The sequence below is a fragment of the Amblyomma mixtum genome, chromosome 10, assembly GCF_055824585.1.
Source record: "Amblyomma mixtum isolate Tamu chromosome 10, ASM5582458v1, whole genome shotgun sequence".
Lineage (NCBI taxonomy): Eukaryota > Metazoa > Arthropoda > Arachnida > Ixodida > Ixodidae > Amblyomma > Amblyomma mixtum.
In genome coordinates this window covers 184,540,880-184,566,798 of record NC_143021.1, presented here as the reverse complement: position 1 = coordinate 184,566,798, position 25,919 = coordinate 184,540,880, and the positions used below count along the sequence as shown (strand labels likewise).

Sequence of the window (25,919 nt, the reverse complement as noted above, 5' to 3'; positions counted from 1 at the left end):
AAATTTAACTCGTTTTCCATGTTGATGTTATGCCAGAATGTGCCATATGTACTTGGGCTCCTCAAGGTACCGGCTCTAGAATGGTAGTCTCAGGCAGAGTAGTATTTCTGAAAAATATAAACAGCACTAAGGTGAGACCAACATTTTTTTTCCAAAAGCGCTCTTGAATGCAGGTGTACCTCCAGGACCTAATCCGGGCAGAGTTTAACCCAACGAACTTGTTACCTGAACACAACGCTAGTGCGCTATTGTTGAAGCCGGGCGCTACATTGCTGTTTTAATGCTACAGAAATTTATCGCTCTAATTGCTCTAAAATTTTCCGAGGTGCCCTGAAAGGAGCTGAAAGATTCCGAGCACTACATTCATTTCCTTCAGTAGGTTTGCTGTAGCTGATCAATCAATATCAACGACATAAATGATGCAAGGCCAGCTATGCTTGCGTCAATAGTTGTGTGCGCAAGATTTTCTTATTGACCATATAATGTCAATTCGAAAAGACATGTTACATCTTTCCTTCTTCTGACGACATCTTTTCGTACCTAAGAAAATAGAGGTACGCAGCCACGTTCTGGTCGCTTCTCAGACCCTCTCTGGCGCATGACTAAACAACCGCATGCCCTACAATACCAACGCTGCTGCTCATCAAGTACAGAGAGCTGATGTGATGGATACAACATTTAGAATTTTTCAATTCTTTTTACGATCTCGCGCAGTGCTAACTTTATATTCTTCACAAATCTGTTTTCAGGCATTCAACGTAACGTTTAAAAAATGCACTGGGCGTTTTGAGAACGGACTAATCTAACAATGCCAGTTGTGTAGCTCTTTTCCGCAAGATTATTTAAAATTTCTGTCCTAATTTTGCACGTACCTTGATGTGTTTCCACGTGCAGGTTTCCATATTGGTCGCGCAGTTGGCCGTTGTCATGTCTCGAAGATGGCCATCGATACAAGCACACCACGTTTCAGGTACTAGGCAGATTTTTTCTGATTTGCCAGTGCACCTACATTCCGGGCATGTTTCCGTGTCGGCTAGAAAATCAGAACACGAAGTGACAATTTTTCTTTCAGCTTCTAGTTAATTAAATTTTGACAGATAGTAAGCAGTGAATGTACGTAGTTAACCAGTTGAGCAGCAGCAGATTTTTATTGATAAATAAAATGGTAAATTGGTTTTTGAGGATAGGAAATGGCGCAGTATCTGTCTCACATATCTCAATGGACATCTGAACCACGCCATAAGGGATGGAAGGTGGGAGTGAACGAAGAAAGAGAGAAAGAGGCGATGCAGTGGAGGTCTATAAGATAATATCGACCACCTGGGAATCTTTAAAGTGCACCGATAACGCACAGCACACGGGCGTATTTTGCACCGGGTTCGCACCCGGCTCCCGTGGCTCGGTAGACGAGTGCCTCAACCACTGAGCCACCGCGGCGGGTTTTTTTATTGATAAAGAATTTTTGAGAGGTTTCATGATCTTGTATTTTTCTTAAGGTGGCGCCATTCATAATACTGAAATTACTGTTTTAATAAACTTCTTGTTTATAGTCCAACGCTGTCCCTGTCTGTCTTGTTCTTGTCACTTCATTAAGCCTTTTATTGTACCATGCAGAAACATCAGACGTCATCTGAATCGATTCCTTACAAGATATGAGCTACGGCTTACTACTTAGGAGAGCAGAAGGAAACGGTCGTCTACTTACCGTACCAACCAAAAGCAGCCTCTGCGGATAAAAGCACTATTGCAGGTAGGACGTAAAAGATATAAGTACCCATAACACTTCAGGAATAGGGTCTAGGCTCCAGCAGTGCGCGAAATAAGAGGTCTAGAAGATGTCAAAGTAAGGCAGTCGTTAACTTTCTCAGTCCGTATTTTTCGCACCGTTTATACCCCAAGTCTGACTCAAAGTTCGCTTGGGTACAAAAATTTCCACCTTGATGCCAACTGAAATGGCGGAAGGCAAGCAGTGGTAACACATGCCCTGTTGAATACATATGCCAATAAATTGAGAATTGTTTAACAAAGCAACAGGAGTCTGCTTTATCCGAATACTATGGACATGTATTTTACGATGCAATAACAACGGGCCCATCTGCTTTGCAGCCGTCCTGGGGAAAATGTATGTACATAAGGAACCATGAACAAATGGAGTCTAAACATGTGTCGTTATAATGATTTCTAAAAACATGCATAGCTACAGCCGCTTTCAAAGGAGCCTATTTTTATTTTGAAAGATGAGCTGTGCCTAATACAGTTTTTAACTTAGAATTGGAAGTAAATGAGATTTCTCTTACTGACATGGATTGGCAAGCTCGTTATAGGCGTAGCTGAAAAAATTATTCACCTGAAATTGTTCTTTGTTACAGGCTTGATATATCGATATTTATCGATCTGTATTTATCAATCTGCACACTTATGGCTTTTTGTGGGCTAGTACCTGCGCCTTACGCAGGCTTCAGACAATCCGGGCTGAACCCTATTTCGATATGAAACGCGCCTTATACAAAATATTTTTTCAATGTCCAATGCTTAAGCACCACCCGAAAACTATAGCGAATGTCTTGTGCTTCTTAAAAAGCGGTGCTCTCACTTAATTATAGGCTTATTCAGTACTTGCTACTCATAATGTAGATTAATCGTAGGGTAGGTTGGAAATGTGCTCTCGGGGACAAAAGTGCCCGGAAAGCGCAAAAAGCTGTCTCGGCGAATAGGTAGAATAATGTTCAGCGGTGAACTCATTTCAGTGCTGTACATTACAGCAAGTGATTCAAACTTTGACATCCAAAATTGTGAGCCGGAGCCATTGGCAAATAACAAAGAAGCTTCGGTTGCAGATTTAGCGCTGTTTAGACTCTAGACCCGTTAGTACGCTTTAAAAATTACGCAGAGACACTATGGCTGCTTAAGTGGGAGAATCCGAAGGAATTGAAGTGCTGAGTTACGGTATGTCGCAGAATGACAATGAGCCATGGATATGCATAATTTGTACAAACCTCCCTGCCTTTCTTCTTCTACATCCTCCTCCTCCTTTGCACCTTGGATTACCTTATTTTCAATACTTTGTATAATTACTATGAATCATTACTCATCATAATTAGTCATGACTAGGCATACTTTGTACATGCTCTCTACACATTATATTACGTTACTTTTAATGTGCTGAGTCATTCTTCGTTGCAGAATATCTGTGAGTCAGGACTTTCACGACCAGACATGACTTAATAAGTCAAACTATGTTACATTTCTTCATCATGACTACACATGTTTGCTTACACGTGTAGTGACTTCGTACTGCGGCGTTGTGACACCCCCCGAATTCAATGCCACAGACGGCCGACGCCAGCTTTTTCGCTGGGTTGACATTGAATGCTTTCCATTAAAATTAAGGTAATGGCGCCAGTCGTGACGAAGGTCTTATTTAAATGTTTTTTTTTGCCACCCTGCAGCTCACACCAACAACGGCGTGGTCTAGGGCACGTGCGCAGTTAAAATGGCCGCGGTGATGTTGATTGAATATTTTCTCTGTGTACAAACCGAAGACAGGAGATGCAAGAGACGCGGAAATGCTGCATACGCGAATGGCAGAACACATATTACAGTATCTCTATTAAATGAGAGAGAAAAGTGAATCAAGTTAGCTTATATCCATTCTTGTAGACGTTACTAAAATAACTCAAGCGATTACAGCTACTCCAAATGAAATGTAACGGATTAAAGCGGTCAATTGCAGCCCTAGAAAAATAACTGAAGAATTGCGGCTTGCTTGATACTTTGTTACGCGTTATTAATGTTCAAGAGTAGTTGCAGTTCGAAGTTGTCGCTAACTTTTCCACAATTCCTCGTGAAGAGATTAGCAGCTACACTGAACACTCTGTCAGAGTAAGCGCTGAACGATAGGGCGGTATTACAACGTATGAGCCCAATGAGCACCAGCTAGTAGATGTACAGTGCTGCGATGTTGAAGTCTTCTGTGAAGAGCCGTCCTTCGTTGTTGTTCCGTGCTTTCTATGCAAGCGGCAGCTTTCCCGCGTTAGGTGTAGTGGAAGGTATGTACCGGAGCCATCTGACAGGGCAGGGAGTCTCTGCATAGCGGTCACGTGATATTTATCGGGAAGAATAGTGGCATATATGAAGCCTTGACCCGGTTCTGGTCCAGACGTGATCGCTCTAGATGCTTCTCCACAGCTTGTCCGTTGTCACTCTCTCACGAAGGTAACACCCTCGCTAGCACCAGTATTTGCCGTCAAGTTCAGATTATGAAAGCATTACAGTTGATTACAACTTGTTTCTGCAAAATAAGTAACCGATATCCCCGCGACCAATTAGAGAAGATAATGTAACTGAGTCGCCTGGAACGTTATCGTTTCGAAAAAGTGATCGGTTAATTTTCAAATTGCAAAACTACATGATTTAGGGATATTAAGTTAGTTGTAACGCCTTACATACTACACTCTTTACTCCTCTTGAAGAGGAGCCTCCGAATTGTAGTGTCTTCATTAAATAATAAAGAAATAAAGGCAATCTTATACCGCCCCAAAATATCCAGCCTGATGTTCGTGTGCTGAGTCCCTTAGGAGGTTTAAGGTAGGCTGGTGATGTTGGTGATTTTGAATGGTGGGAGGTGGGAGGGAAGTGGAAGGAGGCTGGTACGTGGGAGACGCATATTTACTGTAGTGTGCCCGAATGTGCACCCACCGGAGGGCGGTTCCTCAGAGAGCACGCTTCAGAAACACATACACATAGAGACCACAGATTTTTCGCTGAAAGAGGACATACCAGGTCACTCAGCGAAACGCGCAACTAATTTCCAAAGATCGTATTTTTGAGATTATAATATGGCGTTTGCGAAATACGAATGCAAACGTTGGCGGACATCAGAAAAGAGTTGAACCTTGCTTACTGGGAATAGTTAACTAAACATTAATTTTTAGCTTTTCAACTGTTCCATACAGGCACCTTATTTCATTCGGAGATTTGTACCCCGGCTTTAGAAATAGAGATATCAGTCTTTAGAATACGGCAAACACAAATACCCTCGTTGCCGTTTTTAGAAAAGGGCTCAAACTTTCGCGAGCGCTTCGAATTACGGACAACGCGGCGCCCACTAGTGGACATCATTGCATGACACAAGTGCCACGAGACGTTTTCTGTGCCACCACCGCTCCAGTTCTGGCCGCAACTTACTGCTCTAGTCGGGAAGGGTAGGAAAGGTCACTTCGTACCTGCGCCTGAAATCTCATGCGTGGCGAATTACCGTCAGGCTAACTAGCTATTTCTTATAGAATAACGGCAGTCTTTGCTTCCTCTCGTCGTTCTTTTCTCACAAAGGTGTACTTATAGTTAGTGTTTTTGACAATGTCGCAATACTATTACAAATGTAAACACACACCCCAGGTGGTCGAAATTTCCGGAGCCCTTCACTGCGGCGTCTCTCATAACCTGAGTCGCTTTGGGACGTTAAACCAAAATAAACCAATAAACCAACCAAACGAAATGGCTTTTAGGTAAATGGCTGGTTCTATTGGCAATCACCAACAAGCTGAAAAGCCTGCAGACATTGGTAACATGCAAGAACATGAGCCCAAATAATAATACAACCGATCGTATTCTCTGCTTTTTGGAATCACCGGATGAGCCATTTAATTTTTTCCATGGTTAGGCATCGCGAGAAAAGATTGAAAATGGATTGCACTCGAAAGTGCATTACGGAGCACCAATTTTTAAGTTCAGCAGCGAGCGTTCGTTGCATCTTCAGAGTACGAAGGTCTACCTGTCTTCAAACCTCAAATCTTTTGCCCACGACATGGGCAGAAGGGCATATTTCGCATCTACTGCCCGTCGCGGGACGAAGGCAATTAGGCTTAATATAGCTTTTTCTAAAAAAAGTTCTCTTTTTTTTTTCTGCCGCCTTGGTCATTTGCTCAGGAGACGCTGGAGACAGGCCGATTTGTTATTTGATATATGAAAATAGGAGTTTAAGGCTGAGTCCTACACTAGGGCGGCCAAATGCTGTTCTTGTTGGCGAGGGCTTTCCCGGTTGCGGTCACCGAGATGAGACCGCAATCCACGCCTAATATTGGGATCCCATCCATGCATTGTTATCTTTTTTGTTTGTTTGTATTGCGGTTTAGGATCTCAAAGCGGCTAAGGCTGTGAGGGACGCCATAGTGAAGGGCTCCGGAAATTTCGACCACCTGGGGTGCATTAACGTGCACTTACATAGGACATAGGACAGTACACAGGGGACTTTAATTTCGCCTCATTAAATTTATTTTTTGAGCCGCATGTGTAATGCTTTTACTGCTCTCTTTAGTTATGCTGACAAACGCAGAAGATGGTTCATTGGTTATTATAGAGTGGAAAGACGTGGAAGGATTCTGTACTGTCTCCCAAGGCTATATTTTGCAGTTGTTCAAATGAAATACCCTGCTTTGGCAATGCCAAATGGTATCAGGTTTGATATGCTTTATGAGGTCTAACATCCCAAAGCGACTCACGGTATGAGGACTGTGGGAAGATCTAAGGTATTATAAGTTACATATATGAAAGCAGACAGATGTCAGTGAACTTCAGGAAAGTCATTATTTTAAATAACTGTTGCCTGCTTTTCTTACGTACTTACTTATGTTTTGCCTGCCTCACTACCTTTTGTCCTCTGTACTGTAATTGTAACAGTTACGCAGTATTCATAGAAATCAAGCATTACGTACAATATATAAAAAATTGAGTTCGCAGAGTCTTAATAAGTGCCTATATATTTTGAACAATACCAGCATGTATATTGAAGCTGATAACTCCGTAGTTCTTGACGTTTCGCAACATTTCATACAGTTATATGTTCGGCATTCAGCAACAGAAACACCGAAAAATTGCTTATTATTAAGCAGAAATATGTATAAAATATCAGATGAAATTTTTTAATTTGCATTTATTTTCCAAAGTAAGTTACGATTAACCAGGCTTAGTCAGAATTGGTTAGGTTTTTTTGCGCTAATTCATACCTTTTACCTTACGCACCAACTAGCCCAACAACAAATTTATTAGAGAGAAAGAAAAGAATGCAAAGGTACGTTTACGCGCAAACAGTGCTGAATCATAGAGGACCATGAAAACGGCACTGAATCATTTTTATTGGGTTCACAGCTCACATAACTACTGAATGAAGAAAATAGTGTGCTAAACGCCACAAAATGGAGAAATCCGTAAAGTTCCGGATTCCAGTGCCGAATATTCCTGCGCCGTGCAAGATTAATCCGCTGGAGAAGAAAGCGCTTACCCATCTTAGCTAAAGAAAGACATTTTCAACAGCTCGAATTATACAGCATTCTGCAGCATTGTGGTCGAAAATGTGCCCAAGTAAGAGATGATGATGAATTTTCATGACGAAAGGGCATCTGTGGTCAAAGAGCACAATGGCACGTTTTTTCTCTGCATAAAATGCGGACAAAAGCATCTGTCTCAAGCATTTGATCCGAGATAAGAAGAGCACCAAGCCAAGGGAAGCTAGCACCTATTGTATCCCCTGTTCTGCTCCCGGGGGCACTGGGGATCGAACCCCGCACCTTCCGCATGCTAGGCATACGTTTAAACCACTAGACCGCCGCTGCGGTCTGAGTAGCTATTAAATGGCCTATGATTATTTTGTGCATATCGTGACCTATCACAAATGTGGGCAACTTGCATAAGCATGCGCGAAAATGAGTCAGCTGGACGCGTCAATATGATGTAAAACCGAAAAATCAAAGAGTGCGAAAGAATAAACAAAGACTAGACAAGAGATGCGGTGGCTTAGTGCTTGCTTTGTCGTTTCTTTCCCTGTCTATTGTGCTTTTATTCTTTATTTTACGAAGCGAGCCCTGCTGAAGCTTTAACATTGCAACATATCTCTTTCCACATGTCACGAAAATTTCCGCGGTCCGTTTCTTGTGGGCATGTTTACCGATTGTTAACCTGGCATATGCGCGCACTCTGATATTGGTTAAGAGCGAGACATTTCTCTGGGATTTACTTTATGTTGCGTGATGGCAGGCAGACGAATCTGCTAAGTTGTGGTCACTGTCTAAAATGCATACTACTGATATCGCCTGCACGTTCATACTATTCTCCGAGAAGAAAATGTTTTTTTTTATTTATTTTATCTGCAGCTTCCGAAGGCGTTATTGCAGGAGGGAAAGTATAGATACTTTTTACATGAAGCCTACATGAGGCAAGAAGAGAAAAATGAGTAGAAGGTAATGACATCAATCTTGCAAAAAGCAACAAAAATGCGAACCGCGCAATCTGTTTTACATCTGACGACAATTTGATGCGTCGCACACATAATCAGCCGTCAGGTTATGAGGGCTACCTGGGTGAAGGGCTCCGGAATATTAGTTACCACGTGGAGACTTTTACACGCTCTGTCATCGCACTGTTTCGCATTTCGTCTGCATTAAAATGGGCGCCACGGCTGGCATTTGATCCTACAACCGTGGCCTTAGCTGCCGAATGAAAAATAAAATGAGGCGCCATAATATTCGTGTTATGAGTGCAGAAAGTCGCGCTTCGTGGACGGTATAATCTCGCTTTTTTTGCTGTTTCACTGGTCACATAATGCCACTGGGAGTGAGGAAAACAATGTGGTTTATTTTCCTGTGTCTAGGGATAATACTTCGCCGCTTCGTCTGATCCTGGACGCTCTTCAGTCGCACCTGTAAGGAGGAAAAAGATATGAGGCACTCTCCCTCACATTTTTTCACCATGCACGATATAGGAACTTCCAGCTGTGCCACTACCTTCCGATGTTCTTCGCAAAAATAGCGAAATCCTACTGGGGTTAAAGTAGACAGTTTGCAGCGGTTAAATTTTTAAGAAATCGAAGTATTTTGGGGCGAGTTAATTTTCCGTCACACATTTATTTCCAGCTATTAGTGGCCGATTCACTCTTGCGTCAATATTTATAAAGGACCGCATTGTGTCGCAGTACTGAACGCTGAAATTTACTTTCCTGACCACTCGTGAGCGATATATTCAAATTTATGCTTTCGATATTCAGTATAAAAACTAACTACACGCTGCTCTCGAAGCATATTGATTGTTAAACATAAAAACTTTATCTAAATTCTAGACGTCTTCACCACCTCGCTGGACGCCAGAGCCGCTGGCAAACGCCTCGGCTGCATTCAACGACAGCCTGACGCCTCCGCCTTGGGAGGAGGGAAAAACGTGCACTGTCACTGCGTCCGCTATCATGCATTGAATGCACCCAAGGCAACTCGTCAGAGCCGCTGGCGACGGTTCCGCCCTAAGCGTGAAGACACCAGGGGCGCGATTACGAGTCGCTCAAAATCGTCTCAATCGGAAAGTGTCTCAAAAAGTGTCTCATTTGCCCCGTTCCTATTGGTCGGTCGTGACCAGCGGCCATATTGTTTTTTTTGCGTCACCGGCCGACGTCATAAGTGTGCCAGAAGTGTTGACGTTGCTCACCTAATTATGCGAGCTGATTGAGAAGATTTTGCAGGATTGGAACGAGTGGTCTCAAACCGCTTGAGACAGAAAATGGCGGTTGTTTACATGGCCGGTGGCCGCGCGAGAAACGGTAGCAACGGTGTAAGAGGGTGCATGAAGACGGTTTTGACGTGCCGGACGAGTTGTTTCGACGTTTTGACATAGGAAGGAGCACAATGGCTGTGCGACGAACTCGCCGTTGAACTTGGAGGTGTGCGGATGAGTGCGCTGTCAGTGGAGCGGCAAGTGCTTGTGAGCGCCTTCGCCGCCGGTGGGTTTCAAGACACCGTAGGAAATGAAGTAAACGTCGGCGTAGCCCAATCGACTTTGCGCAAGTGTTTGCGGTGAGTTGCGGAGACCACTGTCAAAGTTAAGTCGCAGAAGGTGCGCGTTTTCCGGCGAGACCCCCAAGACAAGGCGGCGGCGAAGGAGGACTTCCTTCGCATAAACTTTCGCCACCGCAGTATCCCCGGCGGCGTCATCCGAGCATCATCCGAACGGAACGGCAACACCAACACGAATGTCAAGTGCTTAACCCGAAGCGGGCGGCATGAGTTGGTTACGAGGCGGCATGAGTGATTGTTGGCGCAGTGACCGGGCTCTTAATTCCCGCAGTGAGATTGCAAGCTCCCAGCAGCTGCACCGGTCTGCTTCCGTATGTCGGCAGTTGCTGCAGTGTGATTATTCATGGTCGCCGGGTATTTTCTGAACAAAAATAAATAGAATCACGCATCATCTTTGGAGCACATTTGCCATCGATACTGGCTAGGTGAGTTCACACTGGCGAGTCGCGGAGATCGCGCGACAGGCTTAAATCGATTTGTTACGCTCTCTCCCCGCTTTACATGTGCTTCGCAAACCGTAACTAACTGACCGAAATCGGACTCCTAGAATACTAGCGCGACGATTGCAACTCGCCAGTGTGAACTTGCCTTAAAGCTGCCTTCGCCGGTTTTCGAGCCAAGCGCTCCTTCCAAATTGTTCTCAGCAGACTCGTAGCAATCACTGCCTTTAAACAGATTTTTCCGCGCACTTAAGACGTCTGCGCAGTACTTTGATTCTGCGTAATATGTAAAAAAAAGAGCACAGCCGTCGAATCAGCTGATTTTTTTTCTGGCTGCCATGTTTACGATGGCTGAATATGTGCGTGGAGGGAAAAGGCTGAATCCGTTGAATCAGGCGGCAGCTCACGCCGCCTAGCCGCCGCTACCGACGCTTTTCCAGCGTCAGCGCACCCTCGCAGCATCAAAAGTGACTGAAGAGCAAACTTAATTGCAAAATTCAGGACGCTTCTTCTTTTGCTTCATGTCGTTGAGTTTGAAACATAGTTTTTTAGCGAAATAAAACATTCTTCAAATTATTAACGGCGTGTTTACAGAAAAACTTTACCATACGGTCCCTTATTGCGCAACTAAATCCTTCCTGGGTGGAACCCTACTATTAGACACCACAACCTCGCTGCTAATTGGTTGATTCCGCGGTCAACGACTCGCGGTGTCGTCATTTTGACGTCAGAGTCTCAAAATTGGGACAAAAACTCGTAATCGCGCCCCAGAGTGACGAAGGCCAAAAGGCGTAGATTATGGGGACGGCTTACGCTTCTTGCCCTTTAAAATTCACTTCCAATATGCTTGAAAATAGAGTCTGTCATCCAGCACCGTCCTGTCCGAGTTTATTTCCTCGTTTCCTTTATTTTGAATTGACTGCACGAATAAAGATATTTAATTCCGCTCCTCCATCAAACCCCCAAAATGCACAATTAAAAAGGCGATAAAGATAACAAGGTTAAGGAAATAACGAGGAAACCAATGACGAACCACTAATGCTAGTTCGAAGAGTACAACAGGCTAGCACGCACTGCTTTTTTTTATTAAATTACAGTCAACTAATCAAATAACCTTGAATCACCCTGTCGAGTCAATTTATTATTGTTGCGAAGTGGTGGTCCTATTCTTGTTTGCTTTTTGTGCCTCTTAATCGCCGACGGCGCGCCGCGGCCTGGTTATACTGGCACGTATAAAGTGTGCAGATCTCTCCTGAAAGATAGTATGAATAGTGATGGATTTTTATGGTGCAACGGCATTTGCGACCCAAGGGTGCCATGGCGCAATGTTTTTTCTTCTACTCAAGATGGCGTCAACGGCACAGTTTCCAAGCTTTTCACTCGAAAAAAAAGCCAAGCACCACGCAGGGGAAGGCTGGCACCAATTATATGGCCAGTAAGTACCCGGCGGCCCTGGAGATCGAACCCTCGCCTCACGAATGCGCGAGGCTGATGCGGAAGGACACAAACTGCGCGCATCAGTTCATAGGCAGTCGAAGTTTGTCTGCACTTGTAAATTGAGCGCGTCCCTCAGAGACGCACACTGCGATCCTGCGCAGCGTCGATTCTATGCTTCGGGAAGCCACCGACGAGCCCTGTTCGTACTAAAGGGTCTAGAGGAAACGAAATTTTTTTTTTTTTGAGTGACACGTGCGCAAATACTTATTTCGCCCACTGCATCTCAACAAGAGTAATAGATTAAGGGGAACTACTAGATTCCAAGCGACGGCAAGCGTAGAAGGCGACGGCAGGAGGTCAGAGAGGCAGATGAGATTACGAAGCTTGTGGTGATAAGGTAGCATTGGCAGATACAGGACAGGGCTAATTGACAAGATAATGGACAGTCCTTTGTCCTGCAGTGGGTGTCGTTAGGCTGATATTCATAATGATGACGACGACAAAATTTATAAAGCAACTCGGCCTCTTACCTGGGTAGTGTTTGGTGCACCAGAATCATTTCGTATTCTTATTGGGAACCGACATCGCTTCCGCAATTCACGATTCCTCGTGCGCAGACATTACGGTTGTCCTTGTGATGCACATGCCCAAAAAAGCACTGACAGTCCTTGTGATATCGACACCAGGATTCATTGTCGAGGCAAACGCATGTAGCGCATTCTTCTGGGAGTACCCCCCTGTAAGAGGTTCAGCACACTCAGGCAGATTCGGGACATATTTTGCCACTATCCGAATAACACTTTTTTGCCTTCTAGGCTACTGGAGTTCACTCTTGTAATGATTGTATAAAAGATCAGAAAGTCGGATGTTGAGGCAGAGATAATGGAATACAAAGGAAGCTCCAGTAACGAGCAGCAAAAAATATGCGAAGGTAAGCTCATTGCCTGGAGCGTGCTGTTTAGTGGTTTAGGTGAGACAAATATGACTCCGATCGATAGAAAGAGGCCTCTTTGTCTTTTTAAGAACCATATACCATTTACCACTGGGTCTGAAATTCACCATTCAGAATTAAAGTTGGCCTAGCACACAGAGGTGCGAAATTACCGTTCATTCTTATTGCATTCAGATATCCAAGACAAGTAGGAAATGCCTAATCAAATCAAATCAAATAAAAATTTATTCGTCTGTATGCGTACACATCCATAAATTCTGATCTGCCTAAGCACATTTTGCTTGTTCGCTGATCAGGCAGCAGCTGGAGAAATACCTCCATATGCATACATTACTTTTCTAAACACTCATGCTAACATAGAGAAAAACAAAAACAAAAACAAAAACAAACAAAAAACAATTAAAAGATTCAACAAAAAATTGCACATACGAAAGAACTCAAGCTATACACAGGGAAATACATTTGCACACCAATTTCTCAAGTCAGTCATCATCCTACGTTTGTTACTTGCAATATATAGATCATCCGGAACATTGAAATTCGGGCTTGTTGGTTCATACTTCGGAGCAATAGCGCTAACAGGACAAGGGACCAAGAACGAGTAGACGCTGTGTGTGTCGACTCGTTCTTGGTCCCATGTCCTGTTTGCGCTATTGCTCCGAAATCATCCGGAATTTCATTAAATACAGCCGGTACATAATAACTGCGCATCTTTTTACCATAGTTTGAGCAAACCCGTCGCTTAAAAAAACGTTCCGTTTTTCTCAAGGTGACGTCTTTTTTTACGGGAGTCTTATATTCATTTGAATAATAATATCGTGTTAATACAACAAAGTGAAATAGTTCACGAATTTGAAGGATGCCTAAGTCATCGTATTTCTCTTTCATGTCAACCGAGTGTAGTTTTGTGCCGTACGATATAGTGTTCACTATTCTTTTTAGGATAACATTTAATGCTTCTTTCTTGTATTCGGAGCAGTTACCGTATAGAGTAATGCCGTACTTTAAAACAGGTTCTACTAATGCTGTATAGATCAGTCGCCTAAGATGGAGCGGAGCTTTACCACGAAGGTGATACATCACAGCCGCAATGGCCATTATCTTTCGAGAGAGGTAGATGGTGTGGTCGCTCCATGTAAGGTGTTGGTCAAAGTGGATGCCCAGATACAGAACTGTTCGCTCTATTTGCATAGCTTTACAATTACACTGGTAACAATGGGATGTATGAAGATACAGTGGTTGGTTGAAAGCAACAATTTTATGAGGGTTTTTAAAGCGTGTCAGTTTTGTTTTGTTCACGTTTAAAAAATGAAATGTTGCGAGAACCAGTCAACGACTTCACTTATATCTGTTTGAAATGACTCCATGCCTGTACGATAATCAGTAGCTTCAAGCGCTAGCACTGTGTCGTCAGCGTATTAAAAAACGTTTGACTTAAGCTGTAACAAATGCAAATCGAATACATATATGTTAAGAAGTAGTGGGCCAAGTGTACTTCCTTGAGGTACACCGAATTTAACATTTTTTAAAATCTCCGTGCGTATTATCAAGCATCACACACTGCAATCTACCTGTAAAATAACGTTAAATAAAATAAAAAGAACAATAAATAATAGAAATAATAAAATAAATAATAAAATGAATGATAAAATAAATAAAGTAATAGAAATCTTAACGTTCCTGTTTCAGGGACAGTAAACCTGGGCAATTTTAGTACGATTAGTTATTTAGATTAAAATTTGACTGCCTCTTAGATGGCACACACTACACAAATAGTCAGGCAAATAGAAAGATAAAAAACTGAGAGACGGAGAAAGAGAGACAAACGGAGATACAGGGAGAGTCAGAGAATTACTGACATCCCGTTGGAGTTGGCGCCGTTCCGAGTAGAACGGTGCCTGTTAATTGAGAGCGGCGCTTTTAAGTATTATCTGTTTTTGCTCTTTTTTTTACCACGGACTCTTTTCTGTTTATATTCCCCCCACTCTTTGCTGCGTTACATGTTTAAGCTATTTAAGTTTGGTGTAGGTGACTGATCGTGCAATCTCTCCGTTGTGGTTTGCCCCACCAGTCACCTTGCCTTCTTATACTCACTCCTTGTGCTCACGCTTTAATTGCGAGTTCACTCTCCACTATATCCAAAGAAACTCAAAGCCTTGCGTCCTCTCAGATATCTGGATGTATAGTAAAACCGTTTAATATTTTTACACTGCACAAATATGGCATCGCTGTTCGCATTTCTATTATTTGTTTTTAAGGCAACCTAATCTGGAGTCATTCCGCGTAAATTATCATGCAACGTTTCCCTCTAGATTTTGCTGCTTCCAGCTTTGTACTGAGTCAGAGATTTCTTTGTCGCCATTTTTTTTTATCCAATTAACCATCTCGATTTAATGGACTTTACTTTCGATGTACGCAGTAGCTTTTATTGCTTTATTTTCGAATGGATAGCCATCTCTTCTGATCCGTCATCCAGAACCTGTCCGCAAACAATATATTGCTGTCTACTCGCCGTGCCTCAGACGTCGGCCAACTCATATCCCTCTGGACAGCTTCCTCTTCCTGCCTTTTGTTGCAAGTGCTAGATTACGCGAAAGTCTCTCCGCCTTGGCCACCGAGTGGGCCGCTCAGGTCGCCGCCAGCAATGGTTTGGTGGCCATCTAGCGCGGACCGTCTGCATCTGCATTTTTGACGGAATAAATGTTTTCCAATCCAATCTCCGTTTAGCCGTGGCTCCTGTTTCGCCGTGGCCGCACCGAGACCTTGAGCCGTTGCCTAGCAACCGCCGCAGCTGGCGGACGCCGCTCGCCGCGCCATCTGGCGTGACGTCACAGGAGGAGCCGGTGCCGCGGCGTGCCGGCGAAACCGAGTTGCAACAGCGATGCGCATGCGCCGTAGGAAGGTTGGGGGGGGGGGGGAGGTTGGTGCAACTATACATACATAGAAGGCGGCTCGGTGGAGCCATCACTAGATATGGGCAGTGAGTCGGAGAGTCTGAAAGACGCCAGGCTTTAACTACAAGACGGAGAACCAGAAATAAAATAAACGCGTCACATTTGCTGCATAAAAAATATCCCGTCTTTAATGTAGCTGAAATTAGGCGCAACGTGGTGATAAGAACCAAAGATAAGCACTGGACGTAGCCGGAGGGAAACGAAGCTGAAGAACAAGGGGTAATCAAATTTAACCGTACTCTCGCTATGTACAGTCTTCGTCAAAAGTAACCAGGCTGCATGGTTTGCTTCTAGCTCGTACAGTGGAGCCCTTGCAGCCTCCCTGAAACTTACATGGTCGTTAAAGATTAGAACAGGGGGTCGTCTTACCTTCCAACGCCTTTAGATCTTTAGGAAAGCCACAAGGGCTCCCCTATACAAGCTAGAAGCAAACCATGCAGCCTGGTTACTTTTGACAAAACTGTACATCCTAGCCAAGTTGAGCTAAGCCACTGCCATTTTTTAGGGATCTAGAGCTAAGCTGCTCAGCTCTCTTTTGCCCCTCTCTAGTCTTTGTAGCCCTTATGTTTTTTTGCCCAGTAGCACTTTCGGAAAAGTCAGCTCAACAACCGTTATTCTCTTGAAAATCCCCATATCGCTTCATGAGGATTCATCTCTCTCTCAGTTCTACCTTTTCCACTCTTCAGAAATGTAGTTTTTTCTAATTCGGGAGGGCAATTAGACCAGCTTTTGCAGTGGTCAACTAGAAAGCTCCTTTCGTAATGCGCCAATACTTTGTTGTGCCATGACTTTGTGCCATGATCAACCGAGAAAAGCGACCGGCATGCACCATAAAACACCTAAGAAAGTTAACGCACTCAAGGACACAAGTGGTTTATGAGATACCGCTTAGCTGTGGTCTCGTTTACATCGGGCAGACAGGTCGTTGTTTTAATAAGCGTGCAAGCGAGCATTGCCGAAACTACGCAACAACGAAAGGAGCTTCCTAGTTGACCACTGCAAAAGCTGTTCTAATTGCCGTCCCGAATTCGAGAAAACTAGGTTTTTGAAGAGCGGAAAAGATAGAACTGAGAGAGAGATTGTTGAAGCATATTTCATCGAGAAAGCTGGAAACAAATGAGTTAGCAGGTTTTCCATTATTCTTAGCAGCGCCGAAACGACTTTTCTAGAAGGTTTTTTGTAGATCGGGGATTTTCCTAGGTGTTGCGCTCTTATTTCGTGCTTTCTTTTGGTGCTTTGCAATTTTTAGAATCTTTAACGCTAAGACGACTGTTCTTCAGGAATTATCTTTAGTTTTTATCACTTGACGACAGGCGCTTTATCTTCAGACTTCATCCCTCCCTGTTGTGATAGTTGGTCATGTTTTTTTCCGGGTTATTGTTGGTCATCTATTTTTTATTTTTCATGTCGTTTTATCACATACTCGTTCGATTCTCGCTCTTTTTCGCTTTGTTAGTGTAGAGTTGTCGTGCCGCAGTGCCTTGTTTTTTGCTTTGGTTGATGTTATTGTTTATGCTGGCCAGAAAGGAAGTTGGCATCCCAAGCTCTGTTTAGGTTAGATTCTGTAGTGATCAGTGATAATATGTTTCCAGTGTTTGCATAAATTGTCGATTGATATGCACAACGCTGATGCATTTGTTCCTACGGCTTGGTTGTAGTACAAAAGACAGGCTTGGGGCAATAAACCCCAGTTGCAAGTTGGCGTCAGTCTTGTCTTTTGTGTGCCTTCTGTGTCCCCGTTTCTCACGCCATTGCTAGTTTTTTTTTCTTTCATCTTGAGGGGTATACAATCCCAAATGTATTCTTAGAGCTCCAGTACCGCTGTTTTTAAATCAAATAATGCCTGACTTTTCAACACTCAATTCGATCTGATGTCTGTTTCTTCCTTTCCACAGATATCTCAGCACTGTAGATCGCTTTGACTTTCAGCAAAAAGCGCCAAGGTATCCGCGCATATTACATCAAGAAGGAATTGGCCTATTGCTAGTCATTTTCTGTACAAGCTAATTTAAACCCAGCTCTCTTCGCCTGTAGCATGTGCTCCGTTCTTTCGGTATAAATAATGGACAACCGTGCCTACAATAGGCAACCTTGCCTGAGACTTGTTTGCGTGTTCACCTCCAGCATGCTGTATAGTTCTCGCCTATTTTCTTTCCAATATCCTTGTATACTGTGTTTGTAAGTTCTATACCTCGGCATTTAGACGTGCTCCTGTTAAAAAGTAACCGACAATTTCCTGCTTACGTATCATGTGCAGATTTTGTGTCTTGAAAAGCCAACCGTAGCGGCGTGTTCTTCGTTATAGCTATTTGACAACGCCATGTTACAACGAACACATGGTTGTCAAATTATCTGCCTTGCTTAAAACCATTTTTCACTTTTCCCAGCGTTAGATTTTTCTCTATCCGAATTCGTAGCTTTGTTTTTTACTGCGACTCCGTATATAAGAAACATAAACGCGATTGGTCTGTATGTGTAAGTCTTTCCTTTCTTTCATTTACTTTTGTACGTTAAACTTCGTCTGCTATGCAGGCGATCCCCTTGTACCAAAAGTAAAACGGAGCACGCGAGCGGTGGCCGAAATGAGAAAAACTGCATGCCAGCGCGCTCTGTCAGCACATGCGCAGCAAAGAGCGAGGTTCCGTGGGCACATCCGGCTGACCCATCTCGAAGGTCTGATGCTCGCTTTATCGTCGGGACGAGCGAAGCCGCGCAGCTACCATCAGTGCTCGCCAGGGGTGCCTCAGTACTTCATGCAAGGGTTTATTGTTTGTCCGCATCTGCAGAAAAGCTGGCCTTCGGCGGCGTACGCTTTCTGCGTCGTCAGGAATGCGACCATTTTCAGTATGCATGAGTGCCGTAGTTCGCGCTTCACTAGGTGGCGAATTGGTTGCGGTATGAAGTATAAACGCTCCTGCATCGGTTTCACAAGTGCGGTATTAAAGAATAGCATGCATACGTTGGCTCCGTTGTCTTTATAGTATGAATGCTCAACGGCCCAACAAGTGAGTTAATTGAAGACCACTTGCTTCAGCACAGATTGGCTTTCTTACACTTGATAAAACAAAGTTAAACAATCTCCATAGAAAATAAGGTTGTCTCTCCTTGAGTCATCCTCGATCGGTTATATTTTGAGCATATCTTTCTATCACATATACACCGCAGCCATACATTCATGCTATTCTTTTTTTCATGCGTCGCATAGAGCCAAGTGAAATTTCCACCGCACTTGCCAAACAAACTTGCCACGAAGTGAAGCACAAATCACGGCGGTCACGCAGACTGAAAATGGTGGCATTCCTATCCAAGCAGATGAGCGCACGCCACCGAAGGCCAGCTTTCCTGCAAGATGCTGGTAAATCCATGCTTGGAGCATTGGAAGCGCCCCAGGCGAGCAGTAATGGTAGCAGCGTGGCTTCGCTGATGCCGGCGATAAGAAGGGCATCAGATCATCGAGATGGGTCAGCGAGATGTGCCGACGCACCGCCGCTCTTTGCTGCGCATCTGCTGATAGAGCGCGCTGAGATGCAGTTTTTTCCAGTTCGGCCACCGCTTGCGTGCTCCGTTTTAGTTTTGGTGCACCTGTACATGCCTGCCTTGAAAGCTTCGCTCGATAACCTTGAACAATGTCTCCTTATCTTATGGCCCCAGCTTAGCAGTCCACCTGATCAGAATTTCATCGGCCCCGGTTTCTGTACCTTTATGAACAATTTTTGGGGCTCACTTTTAACCAGGTTTCTTAAGCTGAACTTTTATTCTGCAAACTTCATCGCGAAAGCACCTGTTGGTTTATGTGCCGCCCTTTAATTTACATTGCATTCGTCGCGAATTAGCATTTCCATGTTGCCCAATACCCTTTAAGATTGCTGCTATCCACACCCTGTATAAAAGTGTGTCCGCTTTCGATCTCCTTCCCTAAGCAATCAAGATGATTGCTCAATGTCCCTAATCTTTCCTATATTCTGCATAATTCAATGTCCGCTTTCTCCTTATCTGCGCGTCTACGAGCTCGTAGAAATCTAAGTTGCGTTGTTGTTGCATATTCAAATTTCTGTTTACCTCTTCCTTAGCAACCCAGCCCTTTTGGCCGCCGCATTCCACATCGATCCCAGAATCCGTACCTCAAATGCCTGTTCATTTCTGCATTCGACCAGCTTTGAGACATCTTTGTGCCCTCCATTTACTGTTTTGAATTTTTCCCCTGATTAAGCCAATAAGTTCGTCATATCTCCAGTCTTTTGTTGCGGATTACCCTACTATTCCTTCCCCCCCCCCCCTCCCACCCCCTAGTTTCAAACTGTGGCCCACTTGTGTGCTGGTTAAAAGGGTTTTTTACTCGTCCCGCCCTAACACTTCCTTTCCGTCTACGTTGCACAAGCATAGTGCAATCCGTTCATGTTAATTTCCTTAGATATACAAACTCTCATCATCTAGGTGCATTAAAAAAAAATCTTGTTGTGTATTGCGCGATGACAATGCTGCAGTCGATGCTAGATTTTTGATTTTCCAATTCACACGCTATTCGCCGCTCACATTTGGCTTCTCTGTTAGCTTTGAATGAGGTGATGTTCTCACCTAGATGTAGTAAAAGTGGGTCGTTGCAGTCTGTGCGAACACCGAGTTCACCAGTGCGGGAATTGATATCGCTTGTCAATATAATCTTTCGGTAATTTAAAATTCATATGGCCAGTTTACCTGCAAACGACCCCCTCACTTTTGTGCTGATCTTCTGTATCTGTCCAGATATCGAGTACTACTATCCATTTATGCAGTGCTCAAAACAGCCCTCTGACATTGTAGTGCGAGCACATTATTCAGATGGGTAAACCCGAAGCAAGCTGTGGCGATGTTTGTGGGTTTGTGCTTAGTAAAGTCGATGAATAAATGTAAACGGAGTAAATATCCGCGACTGGGATCAGAACCCACGGCAGCGCAACAGAACAGCTTCATTGACCACAGTGCGCAAGCACTGAGCTGTCGCCGCAGCCGAACACGCCTCGCGTTACTTGTTGTTGTTGTAGCCTTTGACAGAATGGCACATACCCACACTGGGGGATCGGCCAAGAATCGGGAGGTAAAGGTTGGTATTGACCTGTACATAGTAAAGGCAAAAGAAAAGCACACGGGAGAGCAACACCGGGGGAGTCTACCAAAAAAAGGGCAGGGAGGGAAAAAATAAAAATAAATAAATAAATAATAATAATAATCATAAAAAATATATATATAGGAGTTTGGATTGGAGAGAGAGAGAGAAACAAGAGAGATTAAGACGAAAAATAATGAAGCATAAATAAACTGCAACACGCTCTCGCGCTGCACATAGCACATCGTCGTCTTCATCAATTATACTACTATCAGTCCAATATTCTCGCTTTAAGCTATGTGACGGTATAGTGAAAGAGAGGCGTGCGCTGAATGCGTTCGCGTGGACAACTTTGTGGCAGAGACACGACAAAGAGCAGTAGAGCAATACGCGTTGGCTTGGACAACATTGCTGCAAAAACGCGGCACTGGAGCATAGGCCACCGGCGTACACTGAGTAAATTGGCACTGACGATGGAAATATTTAAGACGCGGATAACCTTCACCTTGGGTAAGTGGGCATCTCACACGGGCATACAGCTACTTCGTGGTAGTGTCCACCCGCAGAAAACTGCTTTCACACAATTTTTTTCCTCACAAGTAATCGAACACTGCACTTGAAGAAGCGGCCACGGAGAGCACTTGAGAAGGCGGGCACTGTTCATTCTTTTCTTTCTGTCAAATTCTTACTGTGTCCTTGTGTTTAAGAATAGTGTTGTATTCCATCAGAAGAAAAAATGAAAAGCCAACCGGGCCCGAAAAGTGCTTTCTTTTGCATATTATTTCGTGCTTAGCTTTGCTGAACCACCAGCTATTTTTCTATTATTGCGCTAGCACTAAAGCCCCAAATCTTAGAGTTCTCTGATGTTTGTTTGCCCACAGCATCTTCTTAGGCGGCCCCCACATGTGTCAGGCCGGCCACCTAGGTAACGCAACCTTGCGACGGCATCACAACCTGTTAACCGGAATTTGTGCGAACTGCCGTCCGTGTCAAGTGGCGGTTCAATTAATCATTGGTGGCACGAGATAGCTCGAGAAGTGTGACTTTGCTTTCACAATGCACGTCGGCGGCAGAACCTGCTATCGCAGGGTAGTGGCCCATCTCTTCACCGCTGCTATGATTCATGATTCAGAAAATGTGAAGACAGGCCTAAAATGCCCTTGAACTGGCCATAAAAACTATGTACCTCCTGAGGCCTCCGACACCAGTACGAAAAGTTCCACATGATGGAGAAGATGTGGTCGTGCTCTGAGGAACAAAACGATTGAATTTGGCATTTAATATGGAGTAGAATTTGGGTGAACCTCCATACAAAAATTCTCGTTCTGGCGCCATGTTCTCAGAGGTTGAAATTTTGAAGTGTTGAATATTTTGAGTTTGATGTAAACAAATTTGTGCCGATGACTTTCCTCTTTCACTCCCTCCTTTATACCTTCCCTTACGCCGCCGTTCGGGTGTCCATTGAGACGTGAGACTGTTACTGCGCCATTTCGTTTCATCAAAAACCAATGTTTGATTTACCCAAATTTTCTTTAAATTAAGTAGTGTCCACGTTCTCATTAGGCTAGAAAAAAAAAAACACCGAAGGAACTACAGTCATTTCTACTAAAGTGCAGTCGTTCAATTTCCTTTGGTAAGAACGGATGTTTGAACGCTGCAGTTTAGGTCAAGCAGCTACAATTTTCAATGGTCGCTTTGTCGTCACAATTCAAACGTTGCTTAATGTACCTTAGAAGCATGGTTCTCTGAAAATATGGCGCGATAGTTATCTTCCACTGTAGAAAGTTTGAAAGCTGGGCGAGTTGAAGATAGTATTTCATTGGTGGTGCTACGCAGCCAAACACATGAAAGACAAAGAACAAGACGTCTTCTACTTTATCTTTCGTCTGTTTTGCGCTCTACCACTCACAACGGGTTGCCTTCTATTCGGCATCAAATCCTATAATAGGTGGAGCGGGTGCTATCACAGCTCAAGAGGCGTCGGCTTAATTCAAGGCTCTTACTGTTCGGAGTAAGATCGTACCTGAAGCAGTCTTGTACGTTTCTGGCGCATAAGGTGGTGTCCGCGTTCTTGTAGACAACACCATTTGTGCAGCTGCAGTCCATTGCATACGGGCATGAGTCCTCCCCAGGTCCGCATTCACAAGGAGTGCATGTTTCTCGGATTTGTGGCCTATGGGGCGAATAAGTATATTTCCTTGTAATTCGCATGTTGTAAAAGCTGTGACCGGAGGGAGAAATTACAAATGGCGGATGCGGATCTATTAGGGTCTTTATAGGTCAATATCAATTGTTTTTTTGAGCACAAGGTGCCCTATTGCTTTAGATTGGATGCGAGTGCTGAGTTAACTCTTGACAACCGGTCGGTTGCTTGTGGTGATGCAGAACACCTAGCTGCTATAAATAAAACAACACAGAACAAATGCCGAGTTTAATCTGACTTTGAGTGCTGTGGTATATGTGTTTTTAAGTTTGTAATCGGTGGGGGCGCGCATCTAAAGGAGAGATCTCGGATACAGAACAAGCGCTTTACCTCTGTTCCTGTTTTGGAGTGCTTATGTTTTGCACGTGTACTACTATCACAAGCGCTTACCCTGCAGAATTTACGTTTTTTCGCGTTTTCATTTGGCGTAAAGAAGGTGTAGGAAAGCCCTTTGCAGTCTGCTTTTAATTTAGACGATTACAGGCGTACAGCATCAACGCTTTCCAATTTTTATACCTCCCCTTTCAAAAGAACAAGGCGTGAAAAGAAAAAAAAATCGTGTTTTTGTCTTAAAGCGTTCTGAAATAAAGTCTGTTCAGCAGTGCATTTCATAGCAATCTGTACACCATTAGCGTATAAATAACCGATGAATAATGTGGTGCCCAGTATACTTATCCTCAAAAAACAAACCTATAAGCAGGAGAGGCAAATGCCTGTCTACAGCTGTATTGTTGACGACCTCGTTGCGAAATGCGATTTTTGCGTAAAGGGTGAGCGATGTATGCATATTTGTTTGAAATCATAGCATAATGGCTGCATTAGGAAGGGAAACTGGAACATCAGACTGCGCACGCCCAACATGTGCCTTCCGGAGACGCTAGCGGTACAAACCGCCGATGTCATGTCTGGCCGTGCAGTTTGAGCACTACAGAGAAGCGTAAATACGCAAATTTAATTTCGCTCGAGGATAATAACCAATATAATATTTTATTTCCCCTTCGCTAACAAAAAAACATGCATCATGAAAACACATTGAGGTTTGAATGTAAGGTGTTATCCGATCATGACTCTGAAATCTCTCAACACAGTCCTTGGAAACTCATTCTGATGGTGTACTTCTCAAAACTCTTTCGAGTAAAGTTTCTTTGATTGCAGATCGAAAAGGAATCATTCCTTTTCTTGCGTACACTACACCCTTATGCCATTCATGAACGTAGCATCATTACAAATATAACAGAGATTGTATCAGATTATATGAAAAATATATCTGTCACTGGCTCACTGTTTCGCCCCCTCCAACCTCGCTGCGCGTTGCACGAAAAGTCTACTTGGCGACAACATGAAGCAGAAAAAAGGTACATACGGGGGCTCTGAACGTGGATTGTAGCACCTCCTAGAATCGGATCCTTGTATGATACATTCGTCGCTGCTTGAATTGTAGAGAATTCCGCTTAAACAATAGCACCAACTTCCTACCTTGAAAGTCTTCGTGCTTGTTGCAGTCGAGAAGCAGGTAACGCAGTCGCTAGTATCTAGAACACAAGGAAAGAATCGACGATTGTGGTGAATAAAAAAAAGTAAAATAATAAAAAGTAAAGCCGTCAGAGTGGAAGTCAGCATTTCTCTTTCGCTCCTCTTAATCTTTCTTTTTCTTTTTGTGCTAAGCTTCGAGGTATATATTCAAGGCATTTTAATTGTCACACGCAATTTTGAAAATTATGTTCAGCGAAGCCATGGCTACAGTAAACGATTTACATTTTGTGGCTGAAGAATAACTCACCTTCCTTATTAGTCTCCTTCCCGAGCGTACAGTTTAAGATGCTTATCATAATAACAAATGACATATGCACACAAAAAACACCCATCGCTAGTCGCTCCTGAGTGCGGCGTGATCCTGAGCATTAATATCCTGTTCGTAGTCCAAAGGAGAGAAATTAGAGCTGCGAAGATCACTGTTTTAGTTCCGGGAAAACAAGTGGTAACTCTACAAAGCAGCTGCTCTTATCGACGAACTCTTACAATTGACACAAAGGCGCTAAAAAAAAGAAGAGATCATTTGGAACGTATATTTTACTCTCACAAAAAGGAGTTGCCGTAAAAACCACGTGCAGTTCGGCGTGCTGCAAAATTCTGGATATATCAGTGATAAGCCAATGCAGTGTCAATTGGACTCTGTTTATTAGGGTAAAATAGAGTGTTCAGATAAACAGTTCGGCAGCATTTCATCTTTTCGGGGAGCGAAAATTCTCCTAACATAGGGCGTGGAAAAGATCGTATGCTAGAAGCACCCCCGAAAAATTCTGCGGTCAACAAAGTGCGCCCTACTGCGTCCTGAGACCGAGCGTTCGATCAGCCCTCGACACGATGAGGTGCTGCGATGCGCGCAAGTCCTCAACAGATAAGGCCGATGGTCACGAGAAAGGACGCGATAAGAAATGGGATCAATTTACGAGGATTCGCTGCCTGTAGGGAAAGCGCAGTGCCATTTTTTTTCCGGTTAATAGCTTCGATGTAGCCACGATGGCTGAATATTGCCTTAGTTAACGGTATTCAAGCGTTCCCAGACTAAGAATTGTTTTTGTTGGTCAAAAATATTTCCGCTCAGTTTTACTCAATGTACTATGTTGACTGCAGAGCATTGGTCTCCTTCTTATTGAATTGAATTTTATTTCGGATTATCAAAAATTCTGGAGCCCGGAGCTAAACTCAGATAAATTTTGCCTGAGGAGCCCCGGGCCCCAAGCAAAAAACATAAGTACAGACATATGTTAACAGCAGCAACACTGTGGGGCAATGTTTAAAAAGAAACTTACAACAACACAAAATTTGGAATGAATGTATCCACTGAAGCATGAGACACGCATTACATGAAACACTACACAGCGGACAAGGCCTTAAACATTATGTATCGAGCAAATAGGGAATAAGGAAACCGCGTTAAATGAAAACAGTTGAAAGAAGGTGAAGTTTAAAAACACTTTGAAATGAACCAGCAGTTTTGAAATCCTGAGACAATG

The 25,919-nt window shown here is 43.6% G+C and overlaps 1 protein-coding gene across 1 annotated transcript; it reads right to left on the bottom strand.

Moving 5' to 3' along the window:
• Positions 1-12,278: 12,278 nt before the first annotated feature.
• LOC149327925 (uncharacterized) lies at positions 12,279-24,767 on the bottom strand. Its single transcript, XM_089565007.1, has 4 exons — positions 24,683-24,767; positions 24,266-24,434; positions 22,723-22,872; positions 12,279-12,447 (listed from the first exon to the last, which is right to left on the bottom strand). The coding sequence occupies exons 1-4, from the start codon at positions 24,765-24,767 to the stop codon at positions 12,279-12,281; spliced, it is 573 nt and encodes a 190-aa protein (XP_089421133.1).
• Between the last annotated feature and the right edge of the window lie 1,152 nt (positions 24,768-25,919).

Excerpts from the sequence above, each read along its gene's own strand:
- LOC149327925 (XM_089565007.1), bottom strand. The coding sequence starts at position 24,767 with ATGGGTGTTTTTTGTGTGCATATGTCATTTGTTATTATGATAAGCATC. Across the intron at positions 24,435-24,682 it reads GAAGGAGACTAATAAGGAAG|ATACTAGCGACTGCGTTACC; the intron begins GTGAGTTATTCT and ends CTTGTGTTCTAG. Across the intron at positions 12,448-22,722 it reads AACGTACAAGACTGCTTCAG|GGGGGTACTCCCAGAAGAAT; the intron begins GTACGATCTTAC and ends AACCTCTTACAG.